The sequence below is a fragment of the Pectinophora gossypiella genome, chromosome Z, assembly GCF_024362695.1.
Source record: "Pectinophora gossypiella chromosome Z, ilPecGoss1.1, whole genome shotgun sequence".
Classification (NCBI taxonomy): domain Eukaryota; kingdom Metazoa; phylum Arthropoda; class Insecta; order Lepidoptera; family Gelechiidae; genus Pectinophora; species Pectinophora gossypiella.
In genome coordinates this window covers 11,680,411-11,698,605 of record NC_065433.1, presented here as the reverse complement: position 1 = coordinate 11,698,605, position 18,195 = coordinate 11,680,411, and the positions used below count along the sequence as shown (strand labels likewise).

Here is an 18,195-nt window from a genome sequence, read left to right as displayed (position 1 = left end):
CTTCTTTCCTAAATGCTGGTTCACTTTCCAACCACGTACGACTTCTTTTTTATATACCTATACCTAATAAAAAAGAGACGGTCAATAAAACATATACGTGCATAACGTTCAAATAAGTACATAAAAAAATGTTTTGCGTTCCTACTTACAAATTACGAGAAGCCCAAACATTAAACAACCTTCTCGGACTGAGCTAAGCTACTCCTCTGGTCGAGAATTGAAAATACTAAAACAGTTCTCACCACTCATTTTTTAAGGTATTCATTAGTCTTTCCCACTGGAGGTAGATATTTATTTTTCAGTATATGTAGGTAGGTATATAAGACATGAACTAACTGTAGCTAAGGTATCTCGTTTACTACCTTTGATAATGTGTGGGGACGATAAAATATATTGTTAAAGTTTATAAAGTTAGATAGTTTATTTTAAGTTATTTCAATGTGCAGCTCGTGTCCTAGTTTTAGTTATGCCACCACCCGTGTATGAACTTCAATATTCCTATTTCTCGTTATGCAGTAAACTTTGTTAATATTCAAATAGGTACCTACCAATTGCAGTGTAATCATGATGATCCAGAAAGGATAGTGGGTAGCAGATTTATTGAAAGCAGTAGGTATTCACGTCAAAATTTATTTTTTTAAACGCGGTAATCATGCCGATTCATGCAAAAACCTAAATTTATTTTAATTTATATTTATTTACCTGCAATTTCCCATTACACCGAAAAGGAAAAATGTCGGTTTAAAAATTAATTAGGCGGTGTTTGTCTCACTTGGCGTCATTTTAAGGTTTCGTACCTAAAAAGGAAAAACGGAACACTTACAGGATTACGTTGTTGTCCTTCCGTCTATTTATCAAGGTCTTTTTATCAGGAACGTGTTGAAGTTATTATGGCAACATAATATTATTCAATGCTTAGAGGTATCAAGATGAAATAAACATATAATATACTTAGGTACTTATCTATGTCTGTGGTCTTTTGAATCTATAAAAAATCTAAATTAACGCAATCCAACGATGCTGGCATTTTAGCCTTAATTTCATATACATTTTCTAGGGGAACAAAAACCTATGAGGTACTAGATACTTCCACAGACGTAAACGGGTAAATCCGAAAAATAATAATATATGTTTTTGTAATTACAAGCTTATTCGCAGTTGGTGAATTAATCGCGACCTACCTATTTCAATGGAGACTTGAAATAGGTTTTCAACTGCAAAGTCAGCCTTCGGTACCCTCGGACGCGCACTTGACCTGTTTTTTGATCTATCAACCCAGAAAATTAGAGAAACTACCTGTAGGTACTATAAGTTTACTATCAACTACTACCCGACTAATTACTGACCTTGGTAAATAGTATTACCCACATGACTTGGTAGTAAATAATGTCTCATATTATTCTAAGCGAGGCATGATGATGCCGGAAATGGGAACTACGAAGAAATACTGAATTGTTTTTCTTGCGTTGCAGGTGATAGAAAGTACGCAGGGCGCAATATGGGACATTCCATTTCCAGGGGTGACGATATGCAACTTGAACGTCATCTCCAGGAAAGCAGCACGCAAGTTTGCCGATGACGTGTAGGTACCTACACCTCCGTTTATTATTTATTTATTGTTTTATTATTACTTACTATTAAGTGCGTTATCGGTGCGTAGTGTAGTTTCGCAACAAAACGATTTCATCCCACTGAACCACAGATGGAAGTGTTAGATGGTTGGTATGCTACCTTTCTGTTATTTGTAGAGTCTGTACAGACTCGTGTTATTTCCACAGTCGCAGTCTTCTTATCGTGTAGTAACCGGGACCAACGGCTTAACGTGCCTGCCAAAGCACGGATCATCTTACTTTCGGACAATCAGGTGATCAGCCTGTAATGTCGAAACCAAACTAGGGATCACAAAGTGATTTCTTTGAAATGTCCCCACCGGGATTCAAACACTGGACCACAGAGGCCATTAAGTCGCAGTGTGTCGGACGATATGTTATTTAAACGATAAATGGTTGACCGTGCTTCGGAAGGCACGTTAAGCCGTTGGTCCCGGTTACTACTTACTGATGTACCTAAGTAAGTAGTCGTTACATGAGCCATGTCAGGGGCCTTTGGCGGCTCAATAGTAACCCTGACACCAAGGTTGATGAGGCTAGTATTCCACCTCACAACCCACACCATAAGAAGAAGAATGGTTGACTGTACAGACATTATAAATAACAGATAGATGCCTTAGCAACCATCTAACACTTGCTATTCGGTGTTATAGTTAAGTACTAGTAAACCGAACGCCGTCAGTATCACCGCTCTACCCACAAATCATTTAGTACACTTTTCTTCTATCTTGGGAGTTGTGAAATAGATTAGCAACCTCAACGTCGCTGGTGTCAGGGTATTATTGCTATTTCAACTTGGAGAGTAGGTAGGTAGGTGGGTTGTTAAGTATAAAGGCAGTACCTAGGTAAATAAGTATCACATACATAACATAAACTGCCTATATACGTCCCACTGCTGGGCACAGGCCTCCCCTCGATCAACCGGAGGGGGTAAGTATCACATATTTAGTCAGAATATAGGTAGGTATTTATAACATAGCCAGCACGCCTGCATCCCCGAAGGTAGGCACATGTGTGGTGTGGTGTGTGTGAGTGTGAGGTGTGGGTGTTTATGGAATACTTTCATCATTCTACTGTAACCAGCACGACTGAAATCACATTCACGCTTTAACACAATAAATTCACATACAGGTGATATTATAAACTCTTCGATAACTACTATAAACTAATACTTAATAACTGTTTATTGTTTCTCATATTAAGTGAATTTCTATTTCTCTTTGTAAATCTTTAACCTGATTGTAGCATTGGTACCTACGTAATGTTAATGCGATCGTCATATGCGTACCTAATAATAATAGTGTTTTATTAATTTTTTACCTTATTTGGCGTGTCAAATACCTAAAGCCAACTCTACTCATTACTAATGTAATAGTCCAATAAGCGGCGAAACACGGGTTAGATTATAGTACATTCATAAAATATGATTCAACTAAGTTAGGTACCTACTTATTTTGGCAACTAAATTCTAGCCGATTTGATATCTCCGCATTACTTTAGTTTAGAGTGTTACGACTGAATAGGATAATTAGAGTTATAATATCTGTGTCAGTGACTAGAAAAAATATATCATATACTTAGGTAAGTAGTAGGTAAGTACCTAACTAACTAGACATTAAACTTGCAGACAAAGTGGGTCACAGATGCAATTGAAGGAATGAAACATACCTACATTAAGTACCTTGCTTATTCTGATTAAAATTTAATAATTTTGCCCGTTGTGCATACATTTACCTTTCCTTTGGTTTCGTCGTAGGCGGGTCGTTAAAATTTCAGTTTCGGTTACTTGGGAGTGGTAGGTACCTACCTACGTGTAAAATATAGTAAGGAACGTAGGATACTTATAAGCAACACACGTACATGCATCATAAACACAAGATAATTCCTTTTGTGTGAATAGACAAATCGTTAGAAAATTAGTAAATAGCACCTTTTTTATTAAAGATAAAATGATTTAGGTGATTAAGTAGGTATCGAGAATATCGAGATTAGGTATAGGTGTCAGCTTTGCGGATCTAACGTGTCGTTCCAGCTTATAATCAGCACACCCCCTCATGGACTTCTACAACATTGGCAAGGATATTTGAGAAAAACGCCGATCAAGTTTTATAAGAGAGCAGTTAAAAGGCAGAGTAAAATAACAAGACGATTCCGTGCTGGCACGTTAAGCCGTTGGTCCCGGCTATTTATTACTTACTTACTGAAACAAATACCTATGTAGTCGCTATATTGGCCCTGTCAGAAACCTTTGGCGAATTAATAATTGCCCTGACACCAAAGTTACTATAGGTGGGTCATCGACCTTAGGACCTACACCAAAAAATAAGACATCATATTATATATATCATATACTTATGCCAAAAAATGGTGATTTATTACTCTGCTACATTTTAAAAAGTATTTAGGTCATAATAATAATATGACGCTAACGTCACAGGAATCAAATGACGTCATTGAGTGTCAGGCACACCGGATGCTATTAATCTGTGACACTCTTAGTATTTTCCTAACTATAGGTTTGGTTTTGCAGGACACTACCAATGAACGTGACGCCAGATGACGTGTTCCTGGCGCTGCGGTACGCCCCACTCCTGCACTCCATGGTGGCAGTCGAACCAGAACAGAAAGAACTACTCTACACCCTGCACACTGTGCTAGAACTCAACAGTATATCTGTTGAAAAGATGTTCTATGATGTAAGTTCATCATTATCATCATCACGCGGATAGAGTCATTCAGGCGCGTCCACAACCGTGATCTTCGAATCTAATTAACTCTTTTTAATAGACGTATTAGGTCTGATTTGCAGGGTGAGGGTGGCCTCTAGTTAGTGTAGCGCTAATACAGTATGGCTAAATCGGGACCTTCAAATAGTTTCGCTACATTCAATAACGAAGCGACGGCGGCATTATCCTGCACTTGTTTAAACCTGGACATAATTTCCGCAGGCGTTCATCGATTCGACTTACCGATTTTTGACATTTGGTCAAGTGACGCTTAAAAAGATTTATTAAAAATATCAAAGGAGTAGGTAATATCAACCTATTTTGTTAATAAAGCAAAGAGCCCCTGTCCATGCCGTTAGTGGGTACTTATATTCTCTGTGCTCTTGGCGAAAGAATTCCCACTGGGATCAACCTGTCAAGTTGGATTAGTAAAATTAGGTAGCACTGTCCTACAGATTGTCTGTTATTGAGATTCCAAGGGAAGTAGATTAGTGAATGTTGTTTAATAAAAACGGTCCCTTTTCTGCTGAATTATTAAAAATCACAAACCAGGCAATATCACGAGTTAGTGAGCATATCTTTCGATCACAGGTTTATTGTTTTTGTATATAAGATTAGTTAAGGTAGGTATAATGTTATTATATTACGAACAAAATTGTTTTTGTTTGTGCGTATTTAGGTATATTTTATCGTAGGTATCTATCCAGGAACTTGTGTAGATAGTTCTATGAGCTATCTATGTTGCTGGTGTTTTGAGGTCCCTTATCACAAAGGCAAATGATATGTTCGATTTTATTAATTGTAAGTATCTCAATTTTTTTTCTCTCGGAGCAGCGGCGGCCCTAGGGCGGTGCGAGGTGGGCCACCTCACCGGGCGCCGAAATGCGGGGGGGGGGGGGCGGGCGGCGGCAAAAACAACCAAGACTGGTCCACCCTGGCCGCAAAATAACTTCATCGGATTACATTGCGGCCACATAAAACTCAAACCGGCTGGACGTAAACATACATACATACATAAACTCACGCCTATTTCCCACCGGGGTAAGCAGAGACTATAGAATTCCATTTGCTTCGATTCTGACACACTTCTCTTGCTTTCTCCACATTCATAAATCGCTGGGCGTAAACAACATTTAAAAACATAATAATTAGGTAAATTTCGGTGGCCGTAAACTAATGGAAAAAAAATGTACTTTAAGGAACTCTAGGGTGCCTCTAAGAGGTCTAACCTAACCTAAATCTTATGCTAGGGCCGCCACTAGCTCGGAACTCTGTTCAGGTTTGGAGGTACATTTCTCGGTGTAACCGATACTCAGCGATAGTTATACACCTAAGTAATAATTATGTTTACAATTAATCTGAGACGTTAATTCAAACCGTTCACGACCATACCTGTTCTATGAATGTGTTTGCTATGTACGACTCCGATAACTAGATAAGAGTATAAATTATAAATTGTAATTATGTCAAATATCTGTGATGATATTTTTTCAACTATATTCTTAGGTTTACTATTGATTTGCGTCGGATGACACGTACACACCGACAACTTAAACCTGATGGTATAATTATACTGGTTAGGATGATTTTACGTGGATGGAAAAGTATAAGGAACTCGCCAGCGAGCTTTGCAGACTGACACCCGTATTCTCAGATGTCACTCAAGATTTCCTCCACTCGACTCAACCTCGGTTGAGGATTTTTGGTATTCATAGTTGACATTTACGTCCTCGACTTATGGTTCTTCCTCACTGGAGGTGAGTAAAAATTGAGGAATGAACTGTCAAATGTAAGGTACCTCGTGACCAACCTTAAGGACTACTCAACGCTTGAAATCCGTGCGAACGCTTGTTGTGACGATACTTTTTATATTACAAACTTCGATTTTTGTTATTAAAATGAGTGATAGTGACTTATATAGTGACTTTGAAGAGTTTATGGATTATGTTTATGATAATCCTTACGATTATCCGGCGCGGAAATATATCAGAGACGCTCAAAACCCTTTGGAATGTTACGACGAAGAACAATTTCAAAAACGCTTTCGATTTAGGAAAGATACCGTTGTTCATATGATATTGCCACTGATTGGATTGCAATCAAATGTAACCAACAAAGGGTTACCTTTACCACCCATATTGCAACTACTCATAGCGTTAAGATTTTATGCTACAGGAAACTTCCAGGTAAGTTAGCCATTCAAGCATTTATATAATTACTTATCTACAGTTATAAAAAATATTTACCAAACTATTTCTGTTTCAACAGATTGTTTGCGGAGACCTGCATAAGATCAGTCAGCCAGTTGTATCTAAAATCGTGGCTAAGCTATCGAAAATATTAGCAATGAAAGTAGTTGAGTTTATCAAGTTCCCTGGAGCACACGAGAGAGCCAACGTGAAGAGAGCATTTTACCAACGTGCTCAATTCCCAGGGGTAATCGGGTGCATTGACTGCACTCACGTACCAATTAAAAATCCGAGTCGGGAAAATGGAGAACTTTTCAGAAATAGAAAAGGTGAGTTCTCTATAAATGTACAACTAATATGCGGGCCACAAATGTTGATTTACGACATTGTGGCGAGGTGGCCAGGATCTGCCCATGATTCCCGCATATTCAGCAACAGCCGTTGTAGTATGCGCTTTGAAGAAGGGGATTTAGTAGGTGCTGGCATACTTTTAGGGGACAGTGGATATGCACAGTCATCTTACACGTATACTCCCGTGCTAAATCCACAAACACCAGATCAGGAGTGCTACAACAGATCCCATATCAGTACTAGAAATATTATAGAAAGGCTGAATGGTGTCCTGAAAAGAAGATTTGCTTGTTTAAGCAGGAAGCTTCAGAACAAAATAAAAAATGTCCCTAACATCATCGTGGCATGTGCTGTATTGCACAATATCAGTGTTAACACTAACCAAGAAATGCCAGAACCCTTGAGGTCAAGGATAGACCCACCAACACCTGTTCCAGACAATGAACGAGGTAGTATTATAAGAGCTAGTTTTATCGCAAGACATTTTAGTTAAGTATAATTTTGTTATGTTAGTTATGTTTCCTCAGCAAAAAGAACGCCTTTTGTACCACTTGCTTCTTGTATTTAAATAATAAAGAGTTACTGTATTGTATTATGTACTAGTTTAGTTTCTATCTAGATGTTAGATATGTATTAAATACCTATAATATTATGTTATAATTCATATAGAAAAAGTTCTTAGAAATATTCTTTAAGATTCCATTATTTGTATCATAGTTAAAATTAGTTATTGCTCCAAATACAAGGGATATGCTCAATAAAAAAAATGTAATAAAAACTATCAATTTATTTCTTTCTTTCCCTAGAAAGATGCAGCTCTGCTAGCTCTCGCTTAGCCCGGCTGCATAGCAGCAACTCCTGCGCACTTTCCTTTTCAAGGCGAGCTTTATGATATGTCTCCTCAGCTGCCTTTACGAGCCACTCCCGCTCTGCTATCCTCAATTTATGTAGCTCCTCCTCCCTGTCCACTATCACCTGATATCTATCCTTTCGCAAGGTGAACTCCTGATTAATTACATGAGCCCGAATGTTCTTTGAAGCTGAAACGTAACAAGAAGATATGTTAAAACGCACGAAAGTTCACAGGCTTAATAAACACAGTTACTTATAATAGAAATATTTTTTAACCGATTCTTTTTACTATGAAGTGAATACGTTTAACTGGCTAATATAAAAAAAGGTCACCACAAGTGCTGACAGATGGCCATCACATTCACAGATGTGAATGTAAACAAAAGATAAGAAAGCTGTAAAAACTTTTGTGGACGGAGTTGGGTCGCGCAAGATCAGCATGGGGTTTCTAGGAATTTGTTACCCAAAATACATTAGAAATTATTTTAGTTACTTATAAAGCAGATTTTGTTCAACAATATTGCTATAATAAGAATACCTTGAGTTTGAGAAGGTGCTCCATAATCATGTTCTCTCAATCCAGTTGATGGTCGACGAGGTAGCTCTACTTGTGCCACTGGAACAGACTCTACAAATAAAAAATTCCAAATATGTTACTTAAATAAGGTTACATAAGTGTTCATTAAACACACCTCTTTCTTAAAATCTTTAAAATCTTCACACTGGTTTAGATTACTTGTAATAATAATCAAGCCTATAGTTTTGTTTAAATGTACTAGATAATCAACTTAAGAAAATATCTAAGAAAATACCTTGAATTAGAGAAGGTGGGTCATAATCGGAGAGACGAGACCCGGCTGATGGACGATATTGATTATCCATTATTTCAATATCAACTTCCACAGGAATAGCTTCTGCAAAAAAGGCAAAACATAATGTATTCTGCAAAAAAAAATATGTTGTTTATTGTGTTAGAAATGGCAAAAAATATAGCTTAACTATTATACTTTGTATTTGGGATGGTCCTTCGCCAGGTGAGGTATTAGCGGGTGCTGCAGGGGCTGCAGGTGCAGGGAGATCGGGTACTGGGGCTAACATGTTGTGGTCCAACACCATATCTGGAATGAAAATGTTATCAATTGCTATAATTTTTACTTGCAAGAGCCACTCGGTGAAATTCTATTAACTTTCAACTGAACATAGAAAAGAAATATCAATAAAAACTATTTAGTAAGTGGAATAAGGTATGTATGTATATCCTGATAACTCACCACTATCACTATCAAACACGCCTTGTAGCTCTATATTTGTGGCATCCAAAAGAGCAGCATCAATAGCCTCCTGGGAGCCTTGAGAGGTACTAGCTGCATACAACCCACCTCCGGTCCTCATGCGTTCCCTTCCAAATTCAAATGAAAAAAAGAGAAGCTTAAAAATAACATTACTTACAGCATTGCACTGTGTTTTGTAACAATAGTAAATAATTAAATATTTACTTTTAAGAAAGTATATGATATTTTACCTTTTTTCTTGTGCTAGAAATTGTTTTCTTCTGGTTTTTAAATTGTCCCAACATTTTTTTAATTGTGCCTCTGTTCGCTAAAAGAAATCAAAGGTTTGTTTGTAAGTTTAATCAAAATCAGGAATGATATTAATATTATGTGCTACATTTAGGTACTTACTTTACTATTGGTCTCAATGGAGTTAAATTCTTGTGTAAGGCGTACCCAAGCCATTTTTTTTACATTTGCATTTCCAGCCCCAATAGTTGCAACAGAATTTAATTTATATTTCAAAACTAATTCCTGCAGACACACTTTTTCGTGTTCAGTAAAAGTTTGTCTTGTTGATCCGCTCGACATTTTGACTTGATAAACACTTTTACAAATCTAATAAACACTTTCACACTCCACAAAGTAGTTTGGGACGGATGATAACTTGCTCAGTGCAAAGTAGTCTGAAATTTGTGTTTGAAATAAACAAAGCCGGTACCGCGAAATCAACTGTCAAAGTCGATTTGACAATTTGTTTGACGTTTAAATGTTCCCATAAACTACAAACGTGACCACAGCCAACAGAATTCTATCATGCTGCCAACAAAATAATACGAAAACAATGACGTCATACCTCCACTCTTCCTCGCTGGAGGAAACCTCCGTTAAGGTTGAGGTGTCAACTAAGAATACCGATTTCAAGGAGATTTTGAGAATCCCTTAAGGTGGCCTTGGCTGAGGACCGAGTGAAGGCAGTTTTGAGTAAACATCTTAGAATACGGGTGTGAGAGTGAATCTAGTTATATTTCACATAGTACGAACGAGAACGTAGGTTTAGTATTATTTGTCCCGGAGTGGGTTTTGATTTGTGGTATCACACTAAGTATGGCAATAGTATTTCATTATTTTGCAGCTATCACCGGCATCCTCCTGTAACCAGCTGATTCAGCGATGCATGTGGAAGAACACCATCTACCGGTGCGACGTCCTCTTTCAACAAGTGGCTACTTACTTTGCGATCTGCTGTAGCTTCAATTATTACGCTATTGACCCAAGTAAAAATAAGGGGTAAGTAAGTGAAATGTAATTAATTGTTTTCAACACTGTTATTACAGATTTTGGTTAGAAATTAGTAATTATATGGTTAGGTACCTATTTATGACCATTGTGAGCACACCAGAGTGCAGCCGTCCCAAAATTTGAACCATAACCCTCAATGAGTCCACTAGAGGAGCTCGGTGGTGCAGCGGTTAACGCGCTCGGTCTGCGATTGTTGAAGTAAAGCAACTTTCGCAAAGGCTGGTCATAGGATGGGTGACCACAAAAAAAACTTTTCATCTCGAGCTCCTCCGTGCTTCGGAAGGCATGTTAAGCCGTTGGTCCCGGCTGCATTAGCAGTCGTTAATAACCATCAATCCGCACTGGGCCCGCGTGATGGTTTAAGGCCCGATCTCCCTATTCATCCATAGGGAAGGCCCGTGCCCCAGCAGTGGGGACGTTAATGGGCTTATGATGAGTCCACTAGTTGCTATCGCTGTAGTCGTAATCGACTGTGAAGCATCAAACTTATTTTTATGTTGTTGAATTGTTATACTAAGTCTATAACTATTAAAGTCTAGTCACAATAATAACAGTGGCGGAAAGTATTGCATTTGAATATCCTGCGGGAATAATATTGCAGATTTTATCGGCTTACGCTATCTCATCTTTTCCTTCACCAATACAGCCACTTACACGTCCGACAGACATAATTCACCTTTGATAGAATCCTGAATATATCTACATACAAGGGTCGTAGGTATTGAGGGTGTTAAAATGGGATTTCTTCGTTATTTGGATTTTAACACACGCTAATGGTCATTAGACGATATATTTAGAAAGAAAGAAAGAAAAAAATATTTATTTCCATATTGGACGCCACATTTACAAAGGTAAGGTCAATGTGGGGAAGACCGGCATACTGTTCTAAAATTTGAGTTTGACTAAGTTTATTGAAGAAGATATCATTTGTAGATCAAGTTATATGATCGGGTATGATAGATAATTTACTTGGCTATGTTTATAAGTCTAAATATAAGAGAAAGCGCCGTAATCTTTTGATATACAATCGTTTTTTTAAAACATGCCAAGTAGACGGTCTTCCAATGCAGTGTGTGGCAAGTCCGTCCACAAAAGAAAAAACGCATTATTAGTAAGAAATCGTAGGCCTAGACGTATGAAAATACTTTCAGGCGGCGAACCAGCAATGCCATTCTGATACGTATTTTACCGATTTATGAATAAGGCTTTCATTACACAGGTAAATGATTATTTTGTAAAACAAGGCAAGACCCCGCGGCATATCTTTGGTGACAGTGGTTGTAAACATTTCGTCATATTGTTCACCCGACTGCGGTGAAGCAAAGAGAGGGTTATGCGCTATGTATGTATGGATGTGTGTATACACGTTTGTTCCCTCCCAACCCCTGAAGCACTTATCAGAGTTAAACATTTGTTAAATGAGGTGTCACTAAAAAGCGTCTTGATTGTCTGGTGGTAGACTATGTGACGTACACATATTACTTAATATTAGGTATAAGTCAGTAAGATTTATAATGTGAACACACACAAACACAAAATATTAACAGAATGGGACGCAAAATGCTATCTCACTAGTCTTGCATAAAATACGCTCTGCTGTAATAGTTGACAATGTCTGGATTGAGGCAAGATCGGCATATGACGGACTTCCCTCTCTTAATGTAGACGGTCTTCCCAACTATTATATTTTCTAATTTAAAATTTCACATGGGTATAAATTCTAAATAAAAGCTATATTCCTGCATTATGTTTAACGAATATATTAATGGATCAATAAATAACCTAAGTGATCAGAAAAACTTCTGAGAATCCTCCGACTTGCCACTTTTTTGATCAAAAATCCGCCACTGGCTACTGCTAATCATACTAGCGCCGTCTACGGTTTTTAGTTCGGACTGGCTCTTTAGGGACTGTTTTATGGACAGAGACGTAAGGCGCTAGTTATTCAAATTTAGAAGTTATTTGTTTATTTGGTCTTTTAGCCCAGGCGGTTTTCCCCACATTGCTTACATTACAGAAAAATAATAATAATAAAAAAAGAAGACAAATAATACAGACATTAAATACACAATGGAGGCGCCCTAAATAAAAAAAAAAAAAATACACACTAGGCGTATTGTCGCAGACACAGATCTATTCTGTTATCTGCAGGGTCTGCATGACAACCGGTTGCCGTGCCGCAACGCGCAAAAGCTGTTCATTACATTTATCCAACGGGCGAGTCGAACTCGACTGTCCGAAATTACTGTTGAATATTTGATTTCTAACCAGCCAACTCGGATTCATGCAAAGTTCAATGTACTATTTTTATAATTATCGGAGAAATTAATATTATATTCGTATCTGTCGCGACTTCAATGAATTGCATTGTGACTTTGGTGTATGTTGTACCAGCAGTACTACAGCCAACAAATGCTTGCAAAACCTTTCTTTCTTTGTCAATAATTTATTTAGTTCTATGGTCAATTCGTAATCTATAAGTATGTGGAATTTTTATTAGAATTGTTTAATTTTATTGTTGAAATAGGCTTCCTGTATTTGACTGTTACTCTTCCAAATGAAAAAATATCTTTTTCGTTGTGGACTGGACATATCTAATGGTACTACTCATCAGCACCAGCAGACAACGTTCAGCTATATTACGTATTTACGTCCTAAAATGCAGATTATACCTTACCAGCCCATTTGTATTTACTAGCAGTTGAGTTACTTACCTACTGTTGGAGTGGTGTAGATTACAGGAAGGTCGGGAGCAGATGGAGACACCACGGCGCGTGGCGTCCTGCGGCTACCAGACTGCGCTCACTGTGCTGCTGGACACAGCCCCTGATGACTACTACAGCGCCTCTGTCGCTTCCCAGGGTGCAGTGGTAAGCAAACACTCTAACGTCAACTGGCTTCCTTTACGATACAGCCCGATAATGAGATTTTAAAGCTTGGAACCTCCTTCCTACATTAAAAAATATAAAACCTCTCAACAGGATCTCATACACGATAATTTTATTGAAATAGGTTCTCACCTATACATTTTGTAATTTTTTTTCACGTGACTTATTGTAGATTTGCCGCAAATGGCATTAAATACTTTTAATGAGTGACATATTCTTTTTGAACTCATCCCAGTGCTACGGGAAAGCCTTCCTTATCTAATATACCCATATATTATATATTATATAAATAATTACAATTATATACTTATATAATTTAATATCCCTAAGCGATCGCCGAGCCTAGAATAGGGGCCTTAATATCTTATAATATTTCCTTTCTAAGATCTATAATGTATCGTGTAGGTATATGACTCGCTTTTATTTCCTTTCGCTGCTTTATTGTTAAATAAACAACATCGTGTTGATGCGTATTAGTTATGATAGATTAAAATTAATATTTTGTTATCTATAAAGTAGGTTATTGTATTTATTGTACCTATATGTATATTGTACCTATTTGATATATTTTCACTACATTACGTAGGTATATATAATAATAAACAGGGGTGTAGTCATCCATAATGATGATGTTGATGATTAAGTATCATCTACCTAGGTAGGTACCTGTGTAGGTACACAGAAAAAAAAATTAGCAAAACTTTGATCATTGTTTACAAAACACAGTGACTACTATATATACTCGTAACTAAGTACCATAACTGTTATGTAAGTTTTTTATCAAACTTTATTATTTGTAAACTAAATAGTTTATTAAGTACCTAAATAAAATGTGTACCTAGTCACATTTTTTTATCAATTATTTTTTCCGTGTACCTACTAAAAATATAATTAATTATTCCTTGAAATGAAATTCGTTTTAGAAACGATTTCGTGGAATTGTTTCTCTACTGAAAATTTTCCTTACGTGTCAAACACTCTTGTACACTCGTGTGTACCCCAATACTCGTGCCATGTACCTACCTACGCTCTATTCACCTAAAACCCTGCTTCACCCTACACAACTGGGTAGTTGGCAACACATACATAAACTCACGCCTATTTCCCACCGGTAAACAGAGACTATGGAATTCGAATTGCTTCGATCTTGACACACTTCTCTTGCTTCCTCCACATTCATCAATCGTTTCATACACGCACGCTGGTTCGGTTTTTCGTTGTTAAATAGACATAAATTGTTAGTCAAATATGAAAACGTAGTCGTTGAATAAATTCGTTGAATAATGAAATAGTTAAGGCCATCCGAAATCAGGAGTTAGAAATGGCCATAGGAAATCAGGAACTCGTGACGTTAGGTATATTTATGTTCCTAGTTCCTAGCGCCATACAACCTGCAATCAGCTAAGTATATACGTAAGTACAAATACCGTTTTGCTAGAACAGGATGGAGCATTTTCCTATCATTGACTTTAACTATTAATATCTCCGGCGGTAAACAAAATATTTAAAAACAGAATTCATATTGATCTTCAACACGTTCATGCGAGTAGGTAAATTGATGAAGAAAAAACAGGCTATTGCCCTATTAAACTGGCCTTCATATTTAATATTCCGGGAGCAAGTAACGGTCTATGGCAGGTATTGTAAGGCGCAGGCCAATTGGTTGCGGGTATATCAAAATTCTATTTATCTGAAGTGTTACTTTGGGTCACGTGTTTTTTGTGCATATTAAAATTAAATTTGTGCACTTATCAACTGTACAAAGATTATGTTCGTTAATCCTACCTTTATCACGCCCGTGTACCTACTCGTAATTGGTAAGCGTATCTATAGGTATTATGTTTATATAACTAACTTCCTATGCAACAGTAGTCTTGCAAACAAACAAATCCTACGCTTTTCGATTAATAATCCAATACTTATATGACTATATATAATCACTTCATATAAGTATCTAATCGTTTTACGGGTAAGCAAACGGATGTGTGAATTTTAAATAAGTACGTCAAGTGGCCGAAGTACATATTGTAGATGGGGTATTTTTATAGATCGCGTGTAGCTGTGAGCTACCTCCACAAAAAGACAATGATTAATCTTACACTTACCGAAATTGCACCACGTTGCCTATTACCTACTCACAAGAGGACATCAACGCTAATGAAAAATGCTGTCCTCTTGGTAAACATACATGCATAAGAAGCTAACCAGCCACCAAGGCTGATGAGATCGGTCATCGATCTGGTAACCCACCCAATTTAATTATGTATGTATTGGAAAGTACTTACCTACATGTACAATTATTAGCTAAGAAGAAATAATTTAGATATAAAATAACAGGTTACGTATCTACTTAATAGCTTTCCGCCTCCGACGAACTTCGGGCATCTCAATAAAACCGTTATATTATGACATCGGAGTATTTTGTTTTTATTGATTTTTTATTTACGGATATTCTTAGGTGTTCATAGACAACGCGTATAACATAGCCGACGTGGACTCGCCGGTGCGGCTGGTGAACCCGGCCACGGAGGTGCTGATCGCGCTGTCTCCGGAGCGCACGTACACCACGCCCGGCATCCGCGCCTTCAAGCCGCAAGACCGCCAGTGCTACTACAACGACGAGGTGAGCTCCTTTCATAGAAATACCTACTTGTCCCTGTCTGTCTGTGTCTGTGGTGTCCGGAAGTAATAAATATTTCATTCTTTCTTTTTTTCTTTCTTTCTTTCATTCATTCATTCTTTATTCTTTCTTTCTTTACATAGCTTCTTCTGACTTTATTGTGTCCGTCATCTGATCAATCCTATAGGGTTATTTTATAGCCTCCATAGGCCCCTGACACACTAATGCAAATAGTAGCCCAGAACCCTTCATTTTATTTATTAATGAAGCTTATAATGTCCTTTTCAAACAAATCAGTTTCACATAGCTATTTCGATAATATTCTGCAATCGAACCCGGTCCGTCCGAAGCGCTAAACCAACGAGGCTATTTATGATGTGTGCCGATCACACCCTTATCAAAGAGACTACACTGCACTCCATATTTGTTCAGACGAGTAGTGAGTGAACATCCTCCGAGACAAAGCTCACGACATGACTCACTCCGCAACCTCCACGATAATATTTCTGCTCTGACGTAGGTCATTGTTATATTAACCAATAAATGAGCATGTTGGACGTCTTGATTACATTATGAACGTCACTCTTTGTTCGGGCGTGCTTACGCCATCTGCCATAAAATATAACTTTTTTACCTTAGTAGATAGGTCATGTTTCCTGAAGTTTTGAGAAATATGCAAGTCAAATTCGCTGTCTGTAAAGATATTTTGTAAAATAGGTCGAGAGTTGATATTTTTTGGATACTTACATAATTACAAAGAATTTCTGTTCAAACTTGTCACTTTCAATTACCGCTGAGGAATTTGGGTCATTGTTGTGCATTTTTCGAACTTTAATATTAGGTAAGTACCTACACTGATAGATTTAAAAAAAGAAAAACAGTATATAGGTAATATAGGTACTTAACGTCCCAAGAGCGTTTCTGTTCCAATGCTGTTTCTAAACTTCAGAATGGATTTCTTCGCGTTTCATCCGCTTGAACAAATTACAATGAATGAAACTTATCTTCTTCGATAGAGCTGTTAGAAGTGCCGGTACAAAAATACTGTAGTCAAAGTGAAAGTGAAATCTTACCCCAGTGTAATAAAGGATAGTAGGACACTTATCTAACAAAAAAATTAAATATCAACTTTATAATAACAACATGAAAGTTGTTGAATATTCGCCTACAATTTAATATTTCTGAAAATAGTGTAAATATTTTCTCAACGAAGCATAGGTATTGGTCAATGGTTCACTTTTGTACACAAATATTGTGTTTAATTCTGTAATGACACAAACATGTAGGTATTGTTCTTTATATAAGGTACTTATTACTTTCTTGATACTTATCTTCAACCATAGAATAAGGAATGATACTACGTACAAGATGACAACTATTTGCTCTCCATTAGTGGCTGAGCTAGTTTTACCTCACCCTTCTCGGTCTTACTTTAGTCTTCAATCGTTTGGGCGTTAGACACACTCAGATGCGTGTGTACGATAATGTCAATGTAAAACGAGATGTTTTGTATGAAGTATCCAGGGTGTGCTCCATCTCCAAGATACAGGGAGAGAATCACATGGATATACCTGGTACCTACTCGTAACTGATTCATTCATTCGTGACATTCTGAGACCCATCTTAATATGAAAACTTGTGGGTACTCCTCAGAGGACAAGTTATATTTAAGATTGTCATTCGTTAGGTACATATAACCATGTACCTGTTAATTGGCAAAGTTTAATTAGAAGTTACCTGGTCGTTGAAAACAACCATAGATGTTAAAGACGACATTATAAACGGTCAAATTTTATCCCATGCATACCTATAAAATATGACGGTTCAAAGTTGTAATAGGTAATAGGGTAGGCAAGTCTTTTCTGGGAACTATTATTTGCTTAAAACAATTTATTAAATGAATCAACCAATCTAAAATCTAAATGCCTACTATAAATTAATTCTATCTCACAGAGCTTAATTTAGTCTGGATAAGTTTACTTAACTAAGTAAGTGAGGTTACCACAAGACCCACAAGTTGGAAATTACCACATAACCCGAACCGCGCGGTTGTGGTTGACTGCGTGTTATTTTTGTGGGCTAAAATAAGTAGAATTTTAGATTAGAAAACGGTACATTTGAAATTAATAACTAAGTTTTAATTAGGATAAAGAGAGTCATTTAATAAAGTTGAAAGCCTATTAATTCTCAAACATATCTCCTTAGAACAAATTAGCTTTTAGGTTTATTACTACTAAATGGTGCATTAATTTCAATTTACTTATCTTCCGCTCCATCCTCTAACTTGACTTAGTTATTTACAAAGTAAGTAAGTAATCAGCACGGAAGTTTTCTAATTTTTCGTCTTCAATTAGACGTAAAATGCGAGACAATTTATAATGGGTTT

General features: G+C 37.1%; 2 protein-coding genes across 2 annotated transcripts; one reads left to right on the top strand and one right to left on the bottom strand.

Annotated features, from left to right (window-relative positions):
- The first annotated feature begins 6,010 nt into the window (after positions 1-6,010).
- On the top strand, positions 6,011-7,510 carry LOC126379811 (putative nuclease HARBI1). Its single transcript, XM_050028726.1, has 2 exons — positions 6,011-6,522; positions 6,605-7,510. Exons 1-2 carry the CDS (start codon positions 6,235-6,237, stop codon positions 7,367-7,369), a joined length of 1,053 nt encoding a protein of 350 aa, XP_049884683.1. The 5' UTR covers positions 6,011-6,234; the 3' UTR covers positions 7,370-7,510.
- A 138-nt stretch (positions 7,511-7,648) lies between these two features.
- On the bottom strand, positions 7,649-10,001 carry LOC126379812 (uncharacterized). The gene is made up of 7 exons (XM_050028727.1): positions 9,411-10,001; positions 9,251-9,327; positions 9,000-9,127; positions 8,736-8,846; positions 8,541-8,642; positions 8,267-8,356; positions 7,649-7,916 (listed from the first exon to the last, which is right to left on the bottom strand). The coding sequence occupies exons 1-7, from the start codon at positions 9,588-9,590 to the stop codon at positions 7,663-7,665; spliced, it is 942 nt and encodes a 313-aa protein (XP_049884684.1). The 5' UTR covers positions 9,591-10,001; the 3' UTR covers positions 7,649-7,662.
- Between the last annotated feature and the right edge of the window lie 8,194 nt (positions 10,002-18,195).